The sequence below is a fragment of the Coregonus clupeaformis genome, chromosome 6 (assembly GCF_020615455.1).
Source record: "Coregonus clupeaformis isolate EN_2021a chromosome 6, ASM2061545v1, whole genome shotgun sequence".
NCBI classification, from domain to species: Eukaryota; Metazoa; Chordata; class Actinopteri; order Salmoniformes; family Salmonidae; genus Coregonus; species Coregonus clupeaformis.
In genome coordinates, this window is record NC_059197.1 from 34,658,178 (window position 1) to 34,685,713 (window position 27,536).

The following is a 27,536-nucleotide window of genomic DNA, read 5'->3' on the forward strand; positions in this document are numbered from 1 at the left end:
AGCCCGGTCCGGCCTGTTCCTGTCCCTCGCACCAAGCCAGTGGTGCGCGTCGCCAGCCCGGTCCGGCCTGTTCCTGTCCCTCGCACCAAGCCAGTGGTGCGCGTCGCCAGCCCGGTCTGGTCTGTTCCTGTCCCTCGCACCAAGCAAGTGGTGCGCGTCGCCAGCTCGGTCCGGCCTGTGCCTATCCCTCGCACCAAGCCAGTGGTGCGCGTCGCCAGCCCGGTCCGGCCTGTTCCTGTCCCTCGCACCAAGCCAGTGGTGCGCGTCGTCAGCCCGGTCCGGCCTGTTCCTGCTCCCCGCACCAAGCCAGTGGTGCGCGTCGTCAGCCCGGTCCGGCCTGTTCCTGCTCCTCGCACCAAGCCAGTGGTGCGCGTCGTCAGCCCGGTCCGGCCCGTTCCTGCTCCCCGCACCAAGCCAGTGGTGCGCGTCGTCAGCCCGGTCCGGCCCGTTCCTGCGTGCGGGTGTCCAGTCCAGCTCCGGCCAGCGGGGCCAGACCAGATCAGGGGCGCAACGGGGGTGGAGAGAGAGTGGTGGTCACGCCCGGAGCCGGATCCGCCTCCGAGGCGGAATGCCCACCCGGCCCCTACCCTCTTGTGTTTGTGTGGCGCGGTCGCAGTCCGCGCCTTTTTGTTCTAGATCGTTTGATCTATGTTGGCCAGGGTGGTTCCCAATCAGAGGCAGCTGTAGCTCGTTGTCTCTGATTGGGGACCATACTTAGGCAGCCTGTTTTGCAGTAGTCTTTGTGGGATCTTGATCCGTAAAGGTTTGGTGTGTGTAACCTTTGGTTTTGTTCGTGTGTTAAGTACTAATTAAAGATGTACGCTTATCACGCTGCGCCTTGGTTCCACGAGTCATCAGTCAACGTTCGTGACAACAGAGCCACAGGACCAGCTTGCTTAGGGGAATCTTCTCCAGGTTAATCTCTCTGTAGGTGATGGCTTTGTTATTGAAGGTTTGGGAATCGCTTCCTTTTAGGTGGTTGTAGAATTTAACAGCTATTTTCTGGATTTTGATCATTAGTGGGTATCGGCCTAATTCTGCTCTACCTGCATTATTATTAGTATTTTTTTTGGTGAACAATTGTTTTTTATTGGATCGCAATACAATCATTATTTAATTTTTTTACACTTTTCCGCCTTTTAAAAATATTTTTACTCCCACGTACCCCTGATCGGATTGAATCCAAGATGGCGTAGTAGTGCAGTCCTGTTTTTGTCGTGTGTCTGTAAATAGCCTGTAAATACCCTGTTTTTATTTGATTTTTCGTACATATTTCCCTATCAGAATTTTCATCCTTCTACAAAATATACTTTCCTGCAACCCGCCTCACTCAATGTGGAACGGATTATATTATTGACTTACCTTTTATCTAGAATCTCCAGTTGAAACTAGCTAGCCAGCTAACTAGCTACTTGCTATTAGCCACAGTTAGCGGTATTTCACCCAGAACATTGGATTTTCTGCGGGAATAATTTAATCACTGGACATTAATCACCGGATCGCAACTAGCTAGCCGCAACCAAATGGATGTTGCTGTCTGGCTAATTCACCACTGCCCCCGATGCAAGCACCAGTTAGCCTCGAGCTAGCCTAGAGCCAGGCTCCTATCTACCTCTAGGTCTACCGGACGGGAGTAGCCAGCTAACTAGCTACTTGCTATCAGCTACCGTTAGCGGTTTTTTCACCATTGTCCGTGGCCTGCACCACCCACCAGCCAGCTCTAGTCTGGACTATTATTCGGCCAGTCTGCACTGTCTGCACAGCGCGTTATCGACCCAGAACATATCAGTTCTTCTGCCGGAATCACTGAATCACTGGACCTTTAACTCCGGATTCATCGCTACCAGCTAGCTGCAACAAAATGGACGTTGTGGTCTGGCAAATCATCCTGAGCTAGGCCCATCTCCCGGCTATCTACCTCTACGCCAACCGGACGGGACCACCTAGTGTTGACACGGAGCCCCGCCGATCCTACACGACTGGTCTGCCGACGAAATCGTCTGATGTGATTACAACAGGCTTCCCGTTACCACGTCGACCACAAAGATTCCATCTGCTAGCCCCGGCCCGCTAGCACACGCTAGTGCTTTAGCAGCCCCCAAACTATCCTATTGCTGTTCACCGGACCTTATGATAACTCAGCTATACAGCTGATGCCTGCTGGACTGTTCCTTTTTACGGTACCGCATCCTGTTTATGTTTAGCCTCAGCCCAAACTTTGTCGTCATTACCAGCTGTTGTCTTAGCTCTCTCAAATTACACCGTGATTGCTTTATGCCTCTCTCCCATCTCAATATGGTTAGCTTATTGTTGTTTCGGTTATTTCTAATTGTACTATTTCACTGTAGATCCCCCAGCCCAGCTAAACCTGCCTTAGATAGCTCCTTTGTCCCACCCCCCATACACGCGGAGACCGACTCAATTGGTGCCTCCAGTGATGCTATCTCTTTCATTGTTACCCAATGTTTAGGTTTAGCTCCACTTTACTCATATCCTTCCATATAGTTGTCTGTACATAATGCCCTGAATCTTTTCTACAACGCCCGGAAATCTGCCCCCTTTATTCTATGTACCCAACGCACTAGAAGACCAGTTCTTAAAGCCTTTAGCCGTATCCTTATTCTAGTCCTCCTCTGTTCCTCCGGTGATGTAGAGGCTAACCCAGGCCCTGCAGCCCTCAGTATCACTCCTACTCCCCAGGCGCTATCATTTGCTGACTTCTGTAATCGCAAAAGCCTTGGTTTCCTGCATGTAAATATCAGAAGTCTACTTCCTAAGTTTGAGTTATTCACTGCGTTAGCACACTCCGCCAACCCTGATGTTCTAGCAGTGTCTGAATCCTGGCTTAGGAAGGCCACCAAAAATTCTGAAATTTCCATCCCCAACTATAACATTTTCCGTCTAGATAGAACTGCCAAAGGGGGTGGAGTTGCAATCTACTGTAGAGATAGCCTGCAGAGCTCTATCATACTATCCAGGTCTGTGCCCAAACAGTTTGAGCTTCTACTTCTAAAAATCCACCTTTCCAGAAATAAGTCTCTCACTGTTGCTGCTTGCTACAGACCCCCCTCATCTCCCAGCTGTGCCCTGGACACCATATGTGAATTGATTGCCCCCCATTTATCCTCAGAGTTCGTACTGCTTGGTGACCTAAATTGGGATATGCTTAATACCCCGGCCATCCTACAATCCAAACTAGATGCCCTCAATCTCACGCAAATTATCAACGAACCTACCAGGTACAACCCTAAATCCATAACCATGGGTACCCTCATAGACATCATCCTGACTAACTTACCCTCTAAATACACCTCCGCTGTCTTCAACCAGGATCTCAGCGATCACTGCCTTATTGCCTGCGTCCGTACGGTCCGCGGTCAAACGACCACCCCTCATCACTGTCAAACGCTCCCTAAAACACTTTAGCGAGCAGGCCTTCCTAATTGACCTGGCCCAGGTATCCTGGATGGATATAGATCTCATTCCGTCAGTAGAGGATGCCTGGTTGTTCTTTAAAAGTAATTTCCTCTCAATCTTAAATAAACATGCCCCATTCAAAAAATACAGAACTAAGAACAGATATAGCCCCTGGTTCTCCTCAGACTTGACTGCCCTTGACCAGCACAAAAACATCCTGTGGCGTACTGCATTAGCATCAAATAGCCCCGCGATATGCAACTTTTCAGGGAAGTTAGGAACCAATATACACAAGCAGTCAGGAAAGCAAAGGCTAACTTTTTCAAACAGAAATTTGCATCCTGTAGCACTAACTCCAAAAAGTTTTGGGACACTGTAAAGTCCATGGAGAATAAGAGCACTTCCTCCCAGCTGCCCACTGCACTGAGGCTAGGAAACACTATCACCACCGATAAATCTACAATAATCAAGTATTTCAACAAGCATTTTGCTACGGCTGGCCATGCGTTCCACCTGGCTACCACTACCCCGGCCACCAACTCTGCACCCTCCGCTGCAACTTGCCCATGCCCCCCCCGCTTCTCCTTCACACAAATTCCTGTAGGATTTTTAATGAATTTATTTGCAAATTATGGTGGAAAATAAGTATTTGGTCAATAACAAAAGTTTCTCAATACTTTGTTATATACCCTTGTTGGCAATGACACAGGTCAAACGTTTTCTGTAAGTCTTCACAAGGTTTTCACACACTGTTGCTGGTATTTTGGCCCATTCCTCAATGCAGATCTCCTCTAGAGCAGTGATGTTTTGGGGCTGTCGCTGGGCAACACAGACCTTCAACTCCCTCCAAAGATTTTCTATGGGGTTGAGATCTGGAGACTGGCTAGGCCACTCCAGGACCTTGAAATGCTTCTTACGAAGCCACTCCTTCATTGCCCGGGCGGTGTGTTTGGGATCATTGTCATGCTGAAAGACCCAGCCACGTTTCATCTTCAATGCCCTTGCTGATGGAAGGAGGTTTTCACTCAAAATCTCACGATACATGGCCCCATTCATTCTTTCCTTTACACGGATCAGTCGTCCTGGTCCCTTTGCAGAAAAACAGCCCCAAAGCATGATGTTTCCACCCCCATGCTTCACAGTAGGTATGGTGTTCTTTGGATGCAACTCAGCATTCTTTGTCCTCCAAACACGACGAGTTGAGTTTTTACCAAAACGTTCTATTTTGGTTTCATCTGACCATATGACATTCTCCCAATCCTCTTCTGGATCATCCAAATGCACTCTAGCAAACCTCAGACGGGCCTGGACATGTACTGACTTAAGCAGGGGGACACGTCTGGCACTGCAGAATTTGAGTCCCTGGCGGCGTAGTGTGTTACTGATGGTAGGCTTTGTTACTTTGGTCCCAGCTCTCTGCAGGTCATTCACTAGGTCCCCCCGTGTGGTTCTGGGATTTTTGCTCACCGTTCTTGTGATCATTTTGACCCCACGGGGTAAGATCTTGCGTGGAGCCCCAGATCGAGGGAGATTATCAGTGGTCTTGTATGTCTTCCATTTCCTAATAATTGCTCCCACAGTTGATTTCTTCAAACCAAGCTGCTTACCTATTGCAGATTCAGTCTTCCCAGCCTGGTGCAGGTCTACAATTTTGTTTCTGGTGTCCTTTGACAGCTCTTTGGTCTTGGCCATAGTGAAGTTTGGAGTGTGACTGTTTGAGGTTGTGGACAGGTGTCTTTTATACTGATAACAAGTTCAAACAGGTGCCATTAATACAGGTAACGAGTGGAGGACAGAGGAGCCTCTTAAAGAAGAAGTTACAGGTCTGTGAGAGCCAGAACTCTTGCTTGTTTGTAGGTGACCAAATACTTATTTTCCACCATAATTTGCAAATAAATTAATAAAAAATCCTACAATGTGATTTTCTGGTTTTTTTTTCTTCTCAATTTGTCTGTCATAGTTCACGTGTACCTATGATGAAAATTACAGGCCTCTCTCATCTTTTTAAGTGGGAGAACTTGCACAATTGGTGGCTGACTAAATACTTTTTTCCCCCACTGTATGTACAGTGAGGGAAAAAACTATTTGATCCCCTGCTGATTTTGTACGTTTGACCACTGACAAAGAAATGATCAGTCTATAATTTTAATGGTAGGTTTATTTGAACAGTGAGAGACAGAATAACAACAAAAAAATCCAGAAAAACGCATGTCAAAAATGTTATAAATTGATTTGCATTTTAATGAGGGAAATAAGTATTTGACCCCCTCTCAATCAGAAAGATTTCTGGCTCCCAGGTGTCTTTTATACAGGTAACAAGCTGAGATTAGGAGCACACTCTTAAAGGGAGTGCTCCTAATCTCAGCGTGTTACCTGTATGAAAGACACCTGTCCACAGAAGCAATCAATCAATCAGATTCCAAACTCTCCACCATGGCCAAGACCAAAGAGCTCTCCAAGGATGTCAGGGACAAGATTATAGACCTACACAAGGCTGGAATGGGCTACAAGACCATCACCAAGGAGCTTGGTGAGAAGGGGACAACAGTTGGTGCGATTATTCGCAAATGGAAGAAACACAAAATAACTGTCAATCTCCCTCGGCCTGGGGCTCCATGCAAGATCTCACCTCGTGGAGTTGCAATGATCATGAGAATGGTGAGGAATCAGCCATGACCTACACGGGAGGATCTTGTCAATGATCTCAAGGCAGCTGGGACCATAGTCACCAAGAAAACAATTGGTAACACACTACGCCGTGAAGGACTGAAATCCTGCAGCGCCCGCAAGGTCCCCCTGCTCAAGAAAGCACATATACAGGCCCGTCAGAAGTTTGCCAGTAAACATCTGAATGATTCAGAGGAGAACTTGGTGAAAGTGTTGTGGTCAGATGAGACCAAAATGGAGCTCTTTGGCATCAACTCAACTCACCGTGTTTGGAGGAGGAGGAATGCTGCCTATGACCCCAAGAACACCATCCCCACCGTCAAACATGGAGGTGGAAACATTATGCTTTGGGGGTGTTTTTCTGCTAAGGGGACAGGACAACTTCACCGCATCAAAGGGACGATGGACGGGGCCATGTACCGTCAAATCTTGGGTGAGAACCTCCTTCCCTCAGCCAGGGCATTGAAAATGGGTCGTGGATGGGTATTCCAGCATGACAATGACCCAAAACACACAGCCAAGGCAACAAATGAGTGGCTCAAGAAGAAGCACATTAAGGTCCTGGAGTGGCCTAGCCAGTCTCCAGACCTTAATCCCATAGAAAATCTGTGGAGGGAGCTGAAGGTTCGAGTTGCCAAACGTCAGGCTTGAAACCTTAATGACTTGGAGAAGATCTGCAAGGAGGAGTGGGACAAAATCCCTCCTGAGATGTGTGCAAACCTGGTGGCCAACTACAAGAAACTTCTGACCTCTGTGATTACCAACAAGGGTTTTGCCACCAAGTACTAAGTCATGTTTTGCAGAGGGGTCAAATACTTATTTCCCTCATTAAAATGCAAATCAATGTATAACATTTTTGACGTGTTTTTTTTGGATTTTTTTGTTGTTATTCTGTCTCTTACTGTTCAAATAACCCTACCATTAAAATTATAGACTGATCATGTCTTTGTCAGTGGGCAAACGACACTGTATGTATGTATGTATGTATGTATGTATGTATACAGTGGGGGAAAAAAGTATTTAGTCAGCCACCAATTGTGCAAGTTCTCCCACTTAAAAAGATGAGAGAGGCCTGTAATTTTCATCATAGGTACACATCAACTATGACAGACAAATTGAGATTTTTTTTCTCCAGAAAATCACATTGTAGGATTTTTTATGAATTTATTTGCAAATTATGGTGGAAAATAAGTATTTGGTCAATAACAAAAGTTTCTCAATACTTTGTTATATACCCTTTGTTGGCAATGACACAGGTCAAATGTTTTCTGTAAGACTTCACAAGGTTTTCACACACTGTTGCTGGTATTTTGGCCCATTCCTCCATGCAGATCTCCTCTAGAGCAGTGATGTTTTGGGGCTGTCGCTGGGCAACACAGACTTTCAACTCCCTCCAATGATTTTCTATGGGGTTGAGATCTGGAGACTGGCTAGGCCACTCCAGGACCTTGAAATGCTTCTTACGAAGCCACTCCTTCGTTGCCCGGGCGGTGTGTTTAGGATCATTGTCATGCTGAAAGACCCAGCCACGTTTCAACTTCAATGCCCTTGCTGATGGAAGGAGGTTTTCACTCAAAATCTCACGATACATGGCCCCATTCTTTCCTTTACATGGATCAGTCGTCCTGGTCCCTTTGCTTGACCCCCACCCTCCCACAAACCCCCCAAAGCGCCCCTGGTCCGGTCTGGCCCTGCTGGCCGGAGCTGGACTGAACACTGGTGGAGCGGATTGCTCTAGCTCCGGAGTGGAGCAGCTGACCGGTGCCGGACCAGGCACCGGTGGAACAGGCACGGGCTGTGCCGGTGCGAGGGACAGGAACAAGCCGGACCGTACTGTGAACACACACCACTGGCCCTACGCGGGGATCAGGAACGGGCCGGACCGGACTGGCAACACACCCCAGTACCTCTCGCCGTGCCTCTACATTCTCCTTCCCCCTGGTGACCAGTGACTCCCGTAACCTGGCGGCCTCCCTTGCCAACCCGCTGAACCACTCTATCCCGGCCTCCTGCTGCCCCGTCGTCCACGGCGTGAGCCCCCCCCTAAAAATGTTCTGGCCGTCTCTCCTCCCCGTGGGCCAGGCCTCCATGGCTCTCGCCAGACTCTCGCTCCTCTGCTCCAAAGTCCAGCCTCTCTCCTCCTCACGCTGCTTGACCCAGTCGAGGTTGATATTCATCAGAGTCACCTCTGGCGTTGGCTCCTGGACACGCTGCTTGGTCCAGTTATGGTGGGATCTTCTGTCACGATCGTCTTGAGAAGTGGACCAATGCACAGCGTGGAATGTGAACATACTTTTATTTTTAATTATCACACGAACAAAACAACAAACGATACGAAACGTGAAGTCCTTGGTCACAATACAAACCATACGGAACAAGATCCCACAACACACTGTGGAAAACAGGCTGCCTAAGTATGGTTCCCAATCAGAGACAACAAGCAACAGCTGATACACGTTGCCTCTGATTGAGAACCACACCGGCCAACATAGAAACAAATGAACAAGATAATAACCCTAGCACACAAAACACATAGAAACAACACACCCTGGCTCAACATAACAGAGTCCCAGAGCCAGGGCGTGACACTCTCTCATCTTTTTAAGTGGGAGAACATGCACAATTGGTGGCTGACTAAATACTTTTTTACCCCCACTGTATATACAGCGTTATGAAAAAGTATTTGCCCTCTTTCTAATTTTCTCTACTTTTGCATATTTGTGATACTGAATGTTATCAGATCTTCTTTTGTACTTATTCCGTGCAGTGTTATTATTTTTATTATTATTATTAATTTTTTAGGCGGCAGTGTTATTTTTAATATCCAAGGGGTACTGTATTGTAATGACCTCTGCACAGAGGGAGGGGGCTTCAAAGGCCTCTTTATTGGGTGGGGGAGGCTGTGAAACTCTTCTGCTGTTGTTAGGCTCAAGAGTTTTCACACATCTCACTTCACACATCAGTGCTAGTTGAAGTTGCAGCCAGGTCTGTTCTGTCCTAGCACCTTGGTAGCTTAGTAGCCTTATTTACTAAGCTTTATATAACAAAATTACCGAGATATTATTGTCTTTTGCTTTTTGGTTCAGACTGAACATTACTCGGTCAGTTTTGTGTTAGATGGTATTTCCAGGTTTCCACTGTGTTTCTTCTGCAGGTTTGGGTTTGTTAGAAGTGTTTTCTTGATAGTCCTTGGTAGTAAGAATCCATTCAGGTAATTTTGTCAAAAATCAAGGTTTTAGGTATGGAATTTGGATTTGTATTGAAGGTTTTGATGTAGAAGGTAGTATCCTGTATAAGTCCTGTATACCTCCTTCCCACTCCTCTCCCTCCCCTTCCACCTCCTCTCCTCTCCTCTCCCTCCCCTTCCACCTCCTCTCCTCTCCTCTCCTCTCCTCTCCTCTCCTCTCCTCTCCTCTCCTCTCCTCTCCTCTCCTCTCCTTCCCTCTCCCTCCCTCTACTCCTCTCCCTTCCACCTCACTCCTCTCCCTCCCCTTCTACCTCCTCTCCCTCCCCCTTCTACCTCCTCTCTCTCCTCTCCTCTCCTCTCCTCTCCTCTCCTCTCCTCTCCTCTCCTCTCCTCCTCCCTCTCCTCTCTCCTCTCCTCTCTCCCCTTCCACCTCCTCTCCTCTCCCTCCCCTTCCACCTCCTGTCCTGTACCCTCCTCTCCTTCCCATTCCACCTCCTCTCCTCTACCCTTAGCCCTCTCTTTACCTCCTTCCTTCATCTCTCCTTCCCTTTTCACCTCCTCTCCTCCCCTCTCCTCTACCCTTAAGGCGTCCGCATGCTTCCCAGCCGAAATTCGGTAGCCTAAGTCTACGCCCCTTCGTCTGTGATTGGTCAACAGTAGGGATTCTTCAATGAATTCTTTGTAGTCATTCAATGAGAGAAGACTCGTTTTAATTTTTTCATTGAAAAATACTGCACCAAACATCTTAGTTAGAAGTAAAATTGCGCGACTAAGATCTCAGCAAAAATGGCAACATTTATGACCGATTTCTTGAGTTATCTTAGATTAATTCGGACGTTTGAGGAAGTGTATCCACGGCTACGGCATCTGACAGGTTTTTTAAGGGAGTATAGGAGTATCTCTCTCTCTCTCATCTTCCCTGTCTCCACCCTCTTACTGTTGACTACCTCAATGCTCTGCATCACTTCCTGGTAGAAACAGTCAGGGAAGATGTCTCAGTTGGAAGGAGCAGGATCAGTGCTTGAGGTCAAAGGATAAAGTTCAGGGCATTGCCCCTAAACGAGTCAAAATACTAGTTAGAGAACAAGCGGAAGCAGTGAGGCCTTGGCAACTATATAGTAAGTGCACTGGAGAGGTTCCCTGCACTAAACCACCTGGTAACTAATAACAGAAGAGCAGTGGAGGCTGGTGGGAGGAGCTATAGGAGGATGGGCTCATTGTAATGGCTGGAATGGAGTGAATGGAACGGAGTCAAACGTGTTTTCCATTTGTTTAAAACCGTTCACTTTATTCCATTCCAGACATTTTTTTTAAATAAAAAAAATAGATATGGAGCTCACGGCACCTGGTATTCCCAAGCGGTCTTCTGTCCCAGTACTAATCAGGCCTGACCCTGAACAGAAGTGGCCACACGCATACTTTTTCACATTTACATTTTAGTCATTTAGCAGACGCTCTTATCCAGAGCGACTTACAGTTAGTGAGTGCATACATTATTTGTTTATTACATTTTTCATACTGGCCCCCCGTTTTTTCCCCGAATTAGGTCCCTTGGCTCATCTCAACTCCTCAATGGGCTCGGGAGGGATGAAGGTCAAGTCATGAGTCCTCCGAAACATGACCCGCCTGGCTGCCTACCTCTTATCACACTGCTCGCTTGACCCCGATGTCAGCCGCACCAATGTGTCGGAGGAAACGCCGTTAGACTGACGACCGGAGTCAGCTTGCAGGCTCTCGGCCCTGTCACAAGGAGTCGCTAGAGCATGATGAGCCAAGGAAAGCCCCACCGGCCAAACCCTCCCCTACCCCGGGCGGCACTGGGCCAATTGTGCGCCGTCCTATGGGACTCCCGGTCATGGCCGGTTATGCCACAGCCTGGGATCGAACCACAGGCTGTACGGGTGCGTCAGCACTGCGGTGCTTTGCTTTTGACCGCTGGGCCACCCAGGACCCACTCATTGCAGCCATTACAACGAGCCTGTCCTCCTATTGCTCCTCCCACCGGCCTCCATTGCTGGAGAGGTTCCCAGCCCTAAACCACCTTGTAACTGATGACTAGAGAGGTTCCCAGCTCTAAACCACCTGGTAACTGATAACTGGAGTGGAGAGCAAACCCAGAGGTACAGACTAAGCCATGCTTACTCAATGGTACTTCAGCTAATAGGAGGGACATGGAGCGCATTAGTTCAGGAGGGATAGAGGAGGGTCTGGGGAGTGTTACAGAGCAGAGGTGGGGTGAGGCTGCTGGCTGGGCCAGCCATGTTGAAACTCTGTTCTGCTCTGTCCTGTTTGCAGCAGCCCCGCAGGACTTTGGAGAAGACTGAGTTCTCTCTGCAGGAGGACTGCTGTATGGTAAATAATAGATGTACTGAACTCCTTCTTCAAAGTCCAAATGATATACAGTATGTGTCTGAATTACTTAAACTCTTAGCCTGAGAATTGCCCTATGCTCGATTGAGGATAAGTGAGGGTGTGTGTGTGCGTGCGTACGTGTGTTTGTGTGTGTAGCCAGGAGGGCGGGCCGCTGTGGCTCTGGTCTAACCTGATAAAAAGCAGCGGGGAGGAAATCTGTTTTCCCAGTGGAGGTATTCCACCAATCCAGTTTACAAAGGACGATTGGGAGAAAGAAAAACATGTCACACGTAACATAGCCTTAATGAATAGTGTCCCCTAAATAGCTTGTTGAACAGTGTTGCTTTTCATTTGCACACAATATATTTTAGTTGTGAAGGTTGTGCCAAAGGTAGAGAATTGTGTGTTGTGTGTTTTGCCAAATGTTTGTTATAGAATTGCAATCTGAGTGTAAAGCAAAACATGCACCAGTAGTATTAGAGATGTGGTGTCTGGTTCTGCTAAATGAGATACAGGTTTGGGTCATTGTACCTCATGGGACAGTTTTAGTGTGTAAACAATTGGGAAAAACTGTAATGTGGATCAAATGTTATAATGTAGGACGCTAAACCTAGGACAGGAGGGATTCATTTGTGTTGGGTATTTTGATTGAACTGTCTGTCAGTGTGTCGGTTTGTGTAATAGGAATGTGATGTGTGTGAGTGTGTATGTGAGTGTGTGCGCACACTCAGGGGAGACAGATGCTCTCTTTGTGTGTAATTTTTATGTGATGGCCAATCTAATTTAGACACACACACACACACACACACATAACGAGGCTGGACTGAGCGCTGGCAAAGCCTATCAATCACTTTTTATTGACTTATCTCAAAAACCACAGCTGGTGTTTCAGTTTGGGATGAAAGCAGAAGCACTTTGTGTGTGTTTGTGTGTGTGAAAAATAAAGAGAAAGAGAGACTCATTACAGAGAGGAAGAGAGTGATTGAGGATGAAATGAAAACAGAATAGAAAACCCCCTCTAGTCTAGCAAAACAATAGGTGAGACAAACAGATAATCTCATTGTAGAACTGAGGTGTGTACAGCTAATGGCCAGCCAGAGGAGGTTGACCATCCCTAAACCTCCACCCTCCTCCAAACTCCCATCCCTACACCTCCACCCTCCTCCAACCTCCAAACTCCCATCCCTAAACCTCCACCCTCCTCCAAACTCCCATCCCTCTCTCCCCCATCCCTCCAACCTCCCATCCCTCTAACCTCCAATCCCTCCAACCTCCCATCCCTCTCTCCCCCATCCCTCCAGCCCCCCACCCTGTCTCCAGGCCCTGTTGTTTCCTGGTCCCTGGCGTATGAGTCTATCTACCTCAGTGCCTCATGCTATTAGTCAGTTGGTTTGTGTCATTAACGGACCTACAATACACACACACACACACTTCACTTATCTCATTACCGATGAGGCTTTGCAGTTGAGCCCTCATAGAACACTCCCACATTACCCATGAGAGTGCAGGTGACGTCTCTTGGGCTGGAAATGCAAAACTGAACTCGGATCAGCTTGAGGGCAACTTCATCCACTCAATGACACAGCCTTCATAATGAGAGAATATCCACTCTGTATGACACAGCCTTCATAATGAGAGAATATCCACTGTATGACACAGCCTTCATAATGAGAGGATATCCACTGTATGACACAGTCTTCATAATGAGAGAATATCCACTGTATGACACAGCCTTCATAATGAGAGAATATCCACTGTATGACACAGCCTTCATAATGAGAGGATATCCACTGTATGACACAGCCTTCATAATGAGAGAATATCCACTGTATGACACAGCCTTCATAATGAGAGAATATCCACTGTATGACACATCCTTCAGAATGAGAGGATATCCACTGTATGACACAGCCTTCATAATGACAGAATATCCACTGTATGACACAGCCTTCATAATGAGAGGATATCCACTGTATGACACAGCCTTCATAATGAGAGGATATCCACTCTGTATGACACAGCCTTCATAATGAGAGAATATCCACTGTGTATGACACAGCCTTCAGAATGAGAGAATATCCACTGTATGACACAGTCTTCATAATGAGAGGATATCCACTGTATGACACAGCCTTCATAATGAGAGGATATCCACTGTATGACACAGCCTTCAGAATGAGAGGATATCCACTGTATGACACAGCCTTCATAATGAGAGAATATCCACTGTATGACACATCCTTCAGAATGAGAGGATATCCACTGTATGACACAGCCTTCATAATGACAGAATATCCACTGTATGACACAGCCTTCATAATGAGAGGATATCCACTGTATGACACAGCCTTCATAATGAGAGGATATCCACTCTGTATGACACAGCCTTCATAATGAGAGAATATCCACTGTGTATGACACAGCCTTCATAATGAGAGAATATCCACTGTATGACACAGCCTTCATAATGAGAGGATATCCACTGTATGACACAGCCTTCAGAATGAGAGGATATCCACTGTATGACACAGCCTTCATAATGAGAGGATATCCACTGTATGACACAGCCTTCATAATGAGAGGATATCCACTGTATGACACAGCCTTCATAATGAGAGAATATCCACTGTATGACACAGCCTTCATAATGAGAGGATATCCACTGTATGGCACAGCCTTCATAATGAGAGGATATCCACTGTATGACACAGCCTTCATAATGAGAGAATATCCACTGTATGACACAGCCTTCATAATGAGAGGATATCCACTGTATGACACAGCCTTCATAATGAGAGGATATCCACTCTGTATGACACAGCCTTCAGGATGAGAGGATATCCACTGTATGACACAGCCTTCATAATGACAGAATATCCACTGTATGACACAGCCTTCATAATGAGAGGATATCCACTGTATGACACAGCCTTCATAATAAGAGGATATCCACTCTGTATGACACAGCCTTCATAATGAGGAGATATCTGCTGTGTATGACACTGCCTTCATAATGAGAGAATATCCACTGTATGACACAGCCTTCATAATGAGAGGATATCCACTGTATGACACAGCCTTCATAATGAGAGAATGTCCACTGTATGACACAGCCTTCATAATGAGAGAATATCCACTCTGTATGACACAGCCTTCAGAATGAGAGAATATCCACTGTATGACACAGCCTTCATAATGAGAGAATATCCACTGTATGACACAGCCTTCATAATGAGAGGATATCCACTGTATGGCACAGCCTTCATAATGAGAGGATATCCACTGTATGACACAGCCTTCATAATGAGAGAATATCCACTGTATGACACAGCCTTCAGAATGAGAGGATATCCACTGTATGACACAGCCTTCATAATGACAGAATATCCACTGTATGACACAGCCTTCATAATGAGAGGATATCCACTGTATGACACAGCCTTCATAATAAGAGGATATCCACTCTGTATGACACAGCCTTCATAATGAGGAGATATCTGCTGTGTATGACACTGCCTTCATAATGAGAGAATATCCACTGTATGACACAGCCTTCATAATGAGAGAATATCCACTCTGTATGACACAGCCTTCATAATGAGAGGATATCCACTGTATGACACAGCCTTCATAATGAGAGGATATCCACTGTATGACACAGCCTTCATAATGATTGAATATCCACTCTGTATGACACAGCCTTCATAATGAGAGGATATCCACTGTATGACACAGCCTTCATAATGAGAGGATATCCACTGTATGACACAGCCTTCATAATGAGAGGACATCCACTGTATGACACGGCCTTCATAATGAGAGAATATCCACTCTGTATGACACAGCCTTCATAATGAGAGAATATCCACTCTGTATGACACAGCCTTCATAATGAGAGGATATCCACTGTATGACACAGCCTTCATAATGAGAGGATATCCACTGTATGACACAGCCTTCATAATGAGAGGATATCCACTGTATGACACAGCCTTCATAATGAGAGGATATCCACTGTATGACACAGCCTTCATAATGAGAGGATATCCACTGTATGACACAGCCTTCATAATGAGAGAATATCCACTGTGTATGACACAGCCTTCATAATGAGGAGATATCTGCTGTGTATGACACAGCCTTCATAATGAGAGAATGTCCACTGTATGACACAGCCTTCATAATGAGAGGATATCCACTCTGTATGACACAGCCTTCATAGTGAGAGGATATCCACTGTATGACACAGCCTTCATAATGAGAGGATATCCACTGTATGACACATCCTTCATAATGAGAGGATATCCACTGTATGACACAGCCTTCATAATGAGAGAATATCCACTGTATGACACAGCCTTCATAATGAGAGGATATCCACTGTATGACACAGCCTTCATAATGAGAGAATATCCACTCTGCATGACACAGCCTTCATAATGAGGAGATATCTGCTGTGTATGACACAGCCTTCATAATGAGAGAATATCCACTGTATGACACAGCCTTCATAATGAGAGGATATCCACTCTGTATGACACAGCCTTCATAATGAGAGGATATCCACTGTATGACACAGCCTTCATAATGAGAAGATATCCACTGTATGACACAGCCTTCATAATGAGAGGATATCCACTGTATGACACATCCTTCATAATGAGAGGATATCCATTGTATGACACAGCCTTCATAATGAGAGAATATCCACTGTATGACACAGCCTTCATAATGAGAGGATATCCACTGTATGACACAGCCTTCATAATGAGAGAATATCCACTGTGTATGACACAGCCTTCATAATGAGAGAATATCCACTGTATGACACAGCCTTCATAATGAGAGAATATCCACTCTGTATGACACAGCCTTCATAATGAGAGGACAACTGGTAGGGTTGCATTTATTTTATGAGGGCAGGTTTTCACCCCGTTGGACAGGAAGGAGCAGATTGTGTTCCCCTGGGCTAGGGGCCCTTCCATGCCTGAGTGGGTGGCTTGGGTTACAGAGAGGAGAGGAGAGGCATGTTCACAGCATTACCACAGCATGACAACACACTCATGCCCATTAATATCATTCCCCCTGGGCCAAACCACCGTGGATCTCAGCAACAGCATTCTCTGTCTAGTTACAGAGTCTATGTGGCAGATTTATATTAACTTCCTATATGAGATCTGACAATGCTATTTGTCTTTATGGAAGAGAGGAGAGAGAGAGCCAGGCAGCATTTCACTATTTCATCTATTTGCTCGTATAAATGCAATGTATTTTTCACATTTTATCAGTGTTTGGATGTCACAGTTATACAGTCTACAAGGATAGATATTATGGGTTTGTAGGGGCCAAATTAGATACATTTAAATGAACCTTTGCAGCGAAGGACCATATGTGTGTTTTTTTTATTCTGATATTGGCCAAATCTAGCTTTATTGTAAAGCTATGGAAGGTGGTGTGAATAGACGAATAGCAAACTAACAAAATGTCTTCCATCATAAAACTACTCTACACATGTTTACCATATCAGAATAAACGTACAGAGGTAAACCTGTGCAGGAGTCATTTGTAACTTTCTGTCTCCATCCTGTCATGTCTCTGTCTACTGGCTGCTAGTCACAGTGGAGGGGTTACACCTCCAACCCCAGCCCAGACCTCATCTCCTGCTACTTGTCAATCCCCTTTTACCTCCAACCCCAGTCCAGACCAGCACCCGTTCTGTCAGTCCCCTCTCACCTCCACCCCAGTCCAGACCAGCTCCCGTTCTGTCAGTCCCCGCTCACCTCCAGGCCAGACCAGACCAGCTCCCGTTCTGTCCACCCCCACTCTACCACTCTGTTTTTCCATTGCTCCCCTTAACCCTCAGTCCCGTCCTTCCTCTATCTCTTCTCATCTTTCATCTCCTCTCCTCCTCTTTGTTTTCCCACCTGTTCCTGGTCCGTCTCCCTCGTCTACAGAGTTCAGGAGCGGCTCCTGACAGGCTGGGGTGTCTGGTGTCAGCTGACCTGAGGGGAGGAGTCTGTCTAAATCAGAGTTCAGGGGTCATAGTTCATACTTTAGGCTCTTTGAGGTGAAAGTAGTATTTCATTCTAAATGCTGTTTCTTCCTCACATCACACATAGGGCTGTCACGTCTATGGTGCTCTATTTCACACAAAGTGATGTCAGTGACTCAAGAGCTTGCGACACTAGTTTAATCAAACAACCACATTTTATAAAAGCCTTTTTTTACATGAGCAGTTGTCACAAAGCGTTTTACAGATACCCAGCCTAAAACCCCAAAGAGAAAGCAACGCAGAGGCAGAAGCACAGTGGCTAGGAAAAACTCCCTAGAAGGCAGGAACCCTAGAGAGGAACCTGCAGAAATCTTAGGCCTATGGTGAACTGTATTGTGTCCAGTCTCACACTTTTCTCCTCCTTCACAGGTCTCCCATCCCTCCCTCCATCCCTCCCTCCGTCATGAGTTCCTGGGTTGTGAACAGGAAAGGAGGTCCGCAGTACTGCCACCACTTCCTCACTGACAACAGCATCTTTCATGGTTAGTGTCACACACACACATACACAAGCACACAGTTCTCTATTTCTCTAAGTCTACAGATATCTGATCTTAATTTGACCAGTTTGTCACAGTAGGAAAAGAGTCCTGCAGGAACGGGAAATGTGAATTGTTATGTGCATTATGGGCCAAATCAGATTTCGACATCTTTTCAACATCCATGGACGTCGGTGTTGGACGGTGCTCACTGGGGCACCACGTTTGTGTTCCACTGCTCAGACGTTGCATGCATTAACCAATGGTTGCGCGCCACATCATCGACTGTGCTGTTGGGCACCATATTGCTATAACATATGATGTGGTTAGCTGATACGTATAATACATGATATATACAAAAGAATGCGGACACCCCTTCAAATTTGTGGATTCGTCTATTTCAGCCACACCCGTTGCTGACAGGTGTATAAAATCGAGCACACAGCCATGCAATCTCCATAGACAAACATTGGCAGAAGAATGGCCTTACTGAAGTGCTCAGTGACTTTCAATGTGGCAACGTCGTAGGATGCCACCTTTCTAACAAGTCAGTTCGTCAAATTTCTGCCCTGCTAGAGCTGCCCCGGTCAACTGTAAGTATTGTGAAGTGGAAACATCTAGGAGCAACAACAGATCAGCCGCGAAGTGGTAGGCCACACAAGCTCACAGAACGTTACCGCAAAGTCTTGAAGCAAGTAGTGTGTAAAAATCGTCTGTCCTCGGTTGCAACACTCACTACTGGGTTCCAAACTGCCTCTGGAAGCAACGTCAGCACAAAAACTGTTAGTCAGGAGCTTCATGAAATGGGTTTCCATGGCCGAGCGGCCGCACACAAGCCTAAGATCACCATGCGCAATGCCAAGCGTCGGCTGGAGTGGTGTAAAGCTTGCCGCCATTGGACTCTGGAGCAGTGGAAACGTGTTCTCTGGAGTGATGAATCACGCTTCACCATCTGGCTGTCCGACGGACGAATCTGGGTTTGCTGGATGCCAAGAGAACACTACCTGCCCGAATGCATAGTGCCAACTGTAAAGTTTGGTGGAGGAGGAATGAATAATGGTCTGGGGCTGTTTTTTATGGTTCAGGCTCGGGCCCTTAGTTCCAGTAAAGGGGAATCTTTACGTTACAGCATACAATGACATTCTAGACGATTATGTGCTTCCAACTTTGTGGCAACAGTTTGGGGAAGGCCCTTTCCTGTTTCAGCATGACAATGCCCCTGTGCACAATGTGAGGTCCATACAGAAATGGTTTGTCGAGATCAGTGTGGAAGAACTTGACTGGCCTGCACAGAGCCCTGACCTCAAACCCATCGAACACCTTTGGGATTAATTGGAATGCCGATTGCGAGCCAGGCCTAATCACCCAACATCAGTGCACAACCTCACAAATGCTCTTGTGGCTGAATGGAAGCAAGTCCCTGCAGCAATGTTCCAACATCTAGTGGAAAGCTTTCCCAGAAGAGTGGAGGCTGTTATAGCAGCAAAGGGGGGGACCAACTCCATGTTAATGCCCATGATTTTGGAATGAGATGTTCGACGAGCAAGTGACCACATACTTTTGGTCATGTAGTGTACCTGTCCAGGCGTTTTCAGTATCGGTGTGTGGGTAAAATCACTGGGGAAGCCAAGTCAGGAAAAAATGCCATATTACAATCTATGTGTTGTGATAATTGCGTTGTTTGCTCTATAACCTGTTAGTTCATATGCCTTGCTACCGTGATATATAGGCCTAAAGGCCGAGACAATAAGAAGACACAGTGGCAGAATAAATTCAACCACACCTGTGTTTCACCACAAAACCGGAGAGCAACCTCTGTCTGGTGAAGTCCACAAAGCATTTTGCATGTAACAAACAGTTATGTGACCTACAGCATGGTCAATCAAGTTAACGTTTCCGATATTTTCGGGCTACTAAACATCCATTGATTTATAACTACGGTGAGTTACCGCAAGTCGAAAAGACAACAAGAGCTGCCTCCACTACTCCAGCACCATTTCAACTTTCAACATTTCAACATCATCAGATCACCTCTGCTTAGTTTAATACAGTGACAACTAAAAAGATACCAAAAACAATTTAGTCCAGTCAACGTAAGCTAAATATGATGTGGCTGTCCATGTTTCTGATTTCTGTGTGTGTGTGGAAAGAACATGTTGACACACCCTATTTGTAGAGAAACGGCAATTACATTCTCCTCTCTTTCATGTTTCCGGAAAAATCTATGACTCTGTCATACAGTACACACTTTTAGTTTTTGTTGTCCTAGGCTACCTAGCTAAAATGCTTGCTCGCTAACCTAACTTACTTTCATGGGCAACGATGCGCCAGGCCAGCTAGTTAACATTAGCCTACTACATCTAGCTACATGTTGAACTTCCATCATCTCAGGCCAGGGGGCACAATGTATGAATTTTTTGGTTGGATCAGAATCACCATTATAATCAGAATAACGGAGAATTAAGTCCAAATCCCTATCTCAATCCATGGCTAATTTAGGAAGTGGACGATTTTAGCTAGCTAGCTAGCCACCGGAGGACAACAACAAGATGCAACAATTCAAGTGTTTTCTGTAAATGACGTTCTGCTTTTGATGTGATGTGATTGGTGTGAAGCCAAATCCAAACTCTCTTCCCTTGACACATTTTTTTGGTGTGCCAGGACCATTCACAGTTGAGCTCACTCAGTTTAGCTCAACACTGATTGGCTATTTTATTTTTTTTATCAAGGGAGGTCAAATGCTCGCTGGCTTACCTTGCATTCAATGCTACGGGCTGCAACAATGTCATACTCTTTCTGACCAGACAGCATCAGATAGATAGGCAACACATACTGAGAAAGAGGGGAGCTGTTTTGCTTGCTAGGATGCTTTCTCCCGTGAGATACACTCAGCCTCTTGCAAAATGAAGGACAATTATGAAATGAAATATACATTATTTTATATGTTTAGTTTTGGGGGGGTTTTGGTCAATTTTTTGGGGAAGCCTGGCTTGCCTTGGCATCCATGAGTACATGCCACTGGGCGTTGTAATATCTGGCATGTGTCAGCAAGACCTGGGCAGAGGAACGCGCCCCCAGACAAAAGGGTCTGCTGCATATGTCAGCTCAATCTATAATCAGCCCAAACAATAAATCCTCCAGAGTAATGTTGAACCACAGCCTGAAGCTGAATTCCAGCAATTATACATTTTGGAGTAGATGAGCGATACATGTGTTGCTGTTTGTATATTACCGTGTGTTTCTCATCAGATTGACTACCCACTGCGCACAGACATCATTTCAACATCTAGTTTTTATTTACATTTTTACATTTACATTTTAGTCATTTAGCAGACGCTCTTATCCAGAGCGACTTACAGGAGCAATTAGGGTTAAGTGCCTTGCTCAAGGGCACATTAACGTCATTTAGCAGACGCTCTTAGCCAGAGCGACTCACAAATTGGTGCGTTCACCCTATAGCCAGTGGGAGAACCACTTTACAATTTGGGGGGTAGAAGGATTACTTTATCCTATCCCAGGTATTCCTTAAAGAGGTGGGGTTTCAAATGTCTCCGGAAGGTGGTGAGTGACTCCGCTGTCCTGGCGTCGTGAGGGAGCTTGTTCCACCATTGGGGTGCCAGAGCAGCGAACAGTTTTGACTGGGCTGAGCGGGAACTATGCTTCCGCAGAGGAAGGGAGCCAGCAGGCCAGAGGTGGATGAACGCAATGCCCTCGTTTGGGTGTAGGGACTGATCAGAGCCTGAAGGTACAGAGGTGCCGTTCCCCTCACTGCTCCATAGGCAAGCACCATGGTCTTGTAGCGGATGCGAGCTTCAACTGGAAGCCAGTGGAGTGTGCGGAGGAGGGGGGTGACGTGAGAGAACTTGGGAAGGTTGAACACCAGACGGGCTGCGGCATTCTGGATGAGTTGTAGGGGTTTAATGGCACAGGCAGGGAGGCCAGCCAACAGCGAGTTGCAGTAGTCCAGCCGGGAGATGACAAGTGCCTGGATTAGGACCTGTGCCGCTTCCTGTGTAAGGCAGGGTCGTACTCTCCGAATGTTGTAGAGCATGAACCTGCAGGAGCGGGTCACCGCCTTGATGTTGGCGGAGAACGACAGGGTGTTGTCCAGGGTCACGCCTAGGCTCTTCGCACTCTGGGAGGAGGACACAGCGGAGTTGTCAACCGTGATGGCGAGGTTCATGGAACGGGCAGTCCTTCCCCGGGAGGAAGAGCAGCTCCGTCTTGCCAGGGTTCAGCTTGAGGTGGTGATCCGTCATCCATACTGATATGTCTGCCAGACATGCAGAGATGCGATTCGCCACCTGGTTATCAGAAGGGGGAAAGGAGAAGATTAGTTGTGTATCGTCAGCGTAGCAATGATAGGAAAGGCCATGTGAGGATATGACAGAGCCAAGTGACTTGGTGTATAGGGGAGAAAAGGAGAGGGCCTAGAACTGAGCCCTGGGGGACACCAGTGGTGAGAGCACGTGGTGCGGAGACAGCTTCTCGCCACGCCACTTGGTAGGAGCGACCGGTCAGGTAGGACGCAATCCAGGAGTGAGCCGCGCCGGAGATGCCCAGCTCGGAGAGGGTGGAGAGGGAGGATCTGATGGTTCACAGTATCAAAGGCAGCAGACAGGTCTAGAAGGACAAGAGCAGAGGAGAGAGAGTTAGCTTTAGCAGTGCGGAGAGTCTCCGTGACACAGAGAAGAGCAGTCTCAGTTGAATGACCAGTCCTGAAACCTGATTGGTTTGGATCAAGAAGGTCATTCTGAGAGAGATAGCAAGAGAGTTGGCTAAAGACGGCACGCTCAATAGTTTTGGAAAGAAAAGAAAGAAGGGATACTGGTCTGTAATTGTTGACATCAGTGGGGTCGAGTGTTGGTTTTTTGAGAAGGGGGAGCAACTCTCGCTCTCTTGAAGACGGAAGGGACATGGCCAGCGGTCAAGGATGAGTTGATCAGCGAGGTGAGGTAGGGGAGAAGGTCACCGGAGATGGTCTGGAGAAGGGAGGAGGGGATGGGGTCAAGCGGGCAGGTTGTTGGGCGGCCTGCAGTCACAAGTCGCAGGATTTTATCTGGAGAGAGAGGGGAGAAAGAAGTCAAAGCATAGGGTAGGGCAGTGTGAGCAGGACCAGCAGTGTCATTAGACTTAACAAACGAGGATCGGATGTCGTCAACCTTCTTTTCAAAGTGGTTGACGAAGTCATCCACAGAGAGAGAGGAGGGGGGAATTCAGGAGGGAGGAAAATGTGGCAAAGAGCTTCCTAGGGTTAGAGGCAGATGCTTGGAATTTAGAGTGGTAGAAGGTGGCCTTAGCAGCAGAAACAGATGAAGAAAATGTAGAGAGGAGGGAGTGAAAAGATGCCAGGTCGGCAGGGAGTTTAGTTTTCTTCCATTTCCGCTCCGCTGCCCGGAGCTCTGTTCTGTGAGCTCGCAATGAGTCATCAAGCCACGGAGCTGGAGGGGAGGACCGAGCCGGCCGGGAGGATAGGGGACACAGAGAGTCAAAGGATGCAGAAAGGGAGGAGAGGAGGGTTGAGGAGGCAGAATCAGGAGATTGGAGGGAGAAGGATTGAGCAGAGAGAAGAGATGATAGGATGGAAGAGGAGAGAGTAGTGGGAGAGAGAGAGCGAAGGTTGCGGCGGCGCATTACCATCTGTGTAGGGGCAGAGTGAGTAGTGTGGGAGGAGAGCGAGAGAGAAAAGGAAACAAAGTAGTGGTCGGAGACATGGAGGGGAGTTGCAGTGAGATTAGTAGAGGAGCAGCATCTAGTGAAGATGAGGTCAAGCGTATTGCCTGCCTTGTGAGTAGGGGGGGACGGTGAGAGGGTGAGGTCAAAAGAGGAGAGGAGTGGAAAGAAGGAGGCAGAGAGAAATGAGTCAAATGTGGACATAGGGAGGTTGAAATCCCCCAAAACTGTGAGGGGTGAGCCATCCTCAGGGAAGGAACTTATCAAGGCGTCAAGCTCATTGATGAACTCTCCAAGGGAACCTGGAGGGCGATAGATGACAAGGATATTAAGCTTAAATGGGCTAGTGACAGCATGGAATTCAAATGAGGAGATAGACAGATGGGTTAGGGGAAAAATTGAGAATGTCCACTTGGGAGAGATGAGGATTCCTGTACCACCACCCCTCTGACCAGATGCTCTCGGGGTATGCGAGAACACATGGTCAGACGAGGAGAGAGCAGTAGGAGTAGCAGTGTTTTCAGTGGTGATCCATGTTTCCGTCAGCGCCAGGAAGTCGAGGGACTGGAGGTTGGCATAGGCTGGGATGAAGTCAGCTTTGTTGGCAGCAGAACGGCAGTTCCAGAGGCTGCCTGCGACCTGGAACTCCAGGTGTGGGGTGCGTGCAGGGACCACCAGGTTAGAGAGGCAGCAGCCACGCGGTGTGGTGCGTTTGTGTAGCCTGTGCAGAGAGGAGAGAACAGGGATAGGCAGAGGCATAGTTGACAGGCTGTAGCAAATGGCTACAAAAATGCAAGAGATCGGAATGAAATGAGCTAAGCATCTGGGAGAGGAGAGAGCAGGGCCTCCTCACCAAAAACTTCTACCTCAGAAACTAAAATTGTTTCACTGAACCACCCGAACAAAAACTCTCCCAACTTCCACCTTTAGAAATCAGAATTGTTGTGAACCACAGCGGTTCAATGTTTAAAGGAATAGACTCAACCCACTTTATTCAGCTAGCTAACTATGACACCATAGCTAACTAGCAAGCTAGCATCCAATAACAATAACACACCGTTTAGCACCAACACTTGGTCACAACAAACCACCAATAGTGTGATAACACACTAAACAGATCATTCGTGTCTGTGTCTAGTTCCTTTCATGAAGCAGCAATGATTAAACGTTGGCTAGCTAGGACAAGTATATTGTATTTGGCTACTACCGTACAGTTAGCTGGTCGTGTTGGGTAGCTAGCAATGGCCACTGTGTTGACTTTGTTTGAAGAACGGCTAGCTAGCTAGCTTCGTGCTACCCCCGGCACACAATGGCTACTGTGTTGACTCTGACTCTGTTCGAAAAAACAGCTAGTTAGCTCGCCCGTGCTACAGCCGGCACGGCCGAAGACACTGCCAACCTACAGTAACTAACCACAACAACCCACGATGCCTAGCTATGACGCCGTAGCTAACTAGCAAGCTAGCATCCATTAACACACAATTTAGCACCAATACTTGGTTACAACAAACTGCCAAGAGTGTGTTAGCACACTAAACAGATAATTCATGTCCGTGTCTAGTTCCTTTCATAACGCATAACGCAGCAAAAAATTAAACGTTGGCTAGCAGCACATTAACATTGGAAACAGCTCTCCACCGTTGCTAATCGTTACCAGAAGCTACCCGCTAGCTAGCTAGCCTCGTGCTTCGATACTAACCTACTATTACCTACGGAAACCTACAATAACAACAATACTAACCTATGATAAATACAATACCTAACTACAACTAACTACCTACCTACGATCTAATACATGGTTAAGCTTTACTCAACACCATATGAGAAGCTTACCTCCTGCTTACCTCCAGCTAGAGAAAAACACAACCTCTCCCGACGTGTTGTTTGTATTTACATTTCGTTGAGTTGTCAACTAACGTGAATTCAACGTGAAATGAACAAAAAATGTCACCATGTCATTGGATTCAGGTTAAACGTTGGGTGAATAAATGGCGAAATTCCCTTACCTTCATGACTTTTTTTCTAATCGGTTGACTAACGTCATCACGTTTAATTGTTTTGTTGAAATGACGTGGAAACAACATTGATTCAACCAGTTTTTGCCCAGTGGGTAGCAAGTGTGGTCCTCTGTTGCTCAATTGGTAGAGCATGGCGCTTGTAACGCCAGGGTAGTGGGTACGATCCCCGGGACTACCCATACGTAAAAATGTATGCGCACATGACTGTAAGTCGCTTTGGATAAAAGCTTCTGCTAAATGGCATATTATTAGTGAGGCTACATGTTATTACAATTTTCACAGTGATACCCTATTATTCAATTCAAACCGTCAAGCAGGTAGCCTTCTGATGAGCAAATCCATTCGTCAAGCGAGGAAAATACTTGGTAATTGTTTGACGAAGCCCCAGGGCGATTTCCTTTCCACACAGAAGCCTAAATTAAAGGAAAAACAAACATAGCCTAAAGGGATAATTTATGGGTGATGTGTTTCCATTTGGTGAAATAGTTTGTGGCAACAGTGGCAGGGCACACGTGGTATTAATATCATCCTGCATAAAGAAAGCAGAGCAAGTACAAATAATAAATAAACGGTTTCCCTTCTCGAGACCTGCTGTTCGAACACCCTATCCCAAGTCAGAGCCGGTGAGATGAGAGGTAGTAGAATGTCTGTCAAAAACAAAAGTTTTAAGTTTTCCATTCTTGATTCCCCTGGAACACAATTGTAAGACTGAAATGCAACTCGATGTCAAATCACACAGAACTGTCTTCAATTAGCCTACATGGCAAACATCCTGTGAATGATTTTTGTTCATAGCCTATCTGCAATTTGGTTAGGCTATTTTGTGTCCCTTGCGAGGTCGTAGACCTTTATCCTTTATCACTAGCTCCCCGTTTATGACAGCCCCACTCCTACCCCTCGCCAGGCAATCGCGTAAATTTGTCAAGAAAATGGTATCGTCGCTCGACGCGACCGGTGTGAGGATTGTAAACACCTTCCATCACCTCTGCTCTCTCTGCGCAGAGTAAAGCAGAGACATGCGTGTGTATGTTGCGCAGGAGAGACAGGCGGCAGGTTTTGTGGAGCGTGCAGAGGGTCCTGTCTGTGTCAGTTCAGTTCCGTCTATGGGTCGTGTGGGGACTGTGTGACATGGATATAAACATGCGGTTCCATTTGGACTAGGAACAACATGGGGACACGAGGTAATTTCAGAACAATAGATGGCATTTTACGTCTTGGCAACTAGGGTACCGTACTGGAGACTACCTACTAGAAAGGATGTCCAAAGTGGATGGAAGGACAACAACTCATTGAGAGCACTACCTCAAAACAGCATCGCTCCCCCTTTATCCTGGAGAGGAATTACTTATCCAAGGCTATGCAAACACAAAATCAGTCTTAAATGGCTGAACTCGAGGTATCCAAAAATCTCAGTTTTGAAAAGGGTAAGCGTTCTACTCAATTCTACTCAATTTCAATGTATGTTTAATGGAATGCTAAGTGGTGAGGGGTGAGGGCGTATTATCAAAATGTAGCCGATGTGTAAACCTGGATTGCACCATTCCTAAATTCTTAATTTGACTTGTTTGATATGCCTATATATATATATATTTTTTTTTTTGGCTGTCATTGTGACTGTGATAAATAAGCATTTGTTATGCATAGGTGTGTGGGGGGGATCACTACATTGTTGTGAGTGCAACATCAGTCCATGC

The 27,536-nt window shown here is 46.5% G+C and overlaps 1 protein-coding gene across 6 annotated transcripts in view; it reads left to right on the forward strand.

The window, feature by feature from the left end:
* The window catches only part of plch1 (phospholipase C, eta 1), a 130,607-nt gene that overhangs the window by 5,099 nt on the left and 97,972 nt on the right, over window positions 1-27,536 (forward strand). For 4 of the 6 annotated variants that reach the window (XM_045220231.1, XM_045220239.1, XM_045220245.1 and 1 more), the window contains exon 2: window positions 18,045-18,157. In XM_045220231.1, coding sequence (XP_045076166.1) covers window positions 18,079-18,157 — 79 coding nt within the window. In that variant the 5' untranslated portion in view covers window positions 18,045-18,078. Of the gene's footprint in view, window positions 1-11,566; window positions 11,624-18,044; window positions 18,158-26,835; window positions 27,267-27,536 lie in introns of those variants that run through there. The other 2 variants (XM_045220234.1, XM_045220242.1) reach the window with 2 other exon arrangements.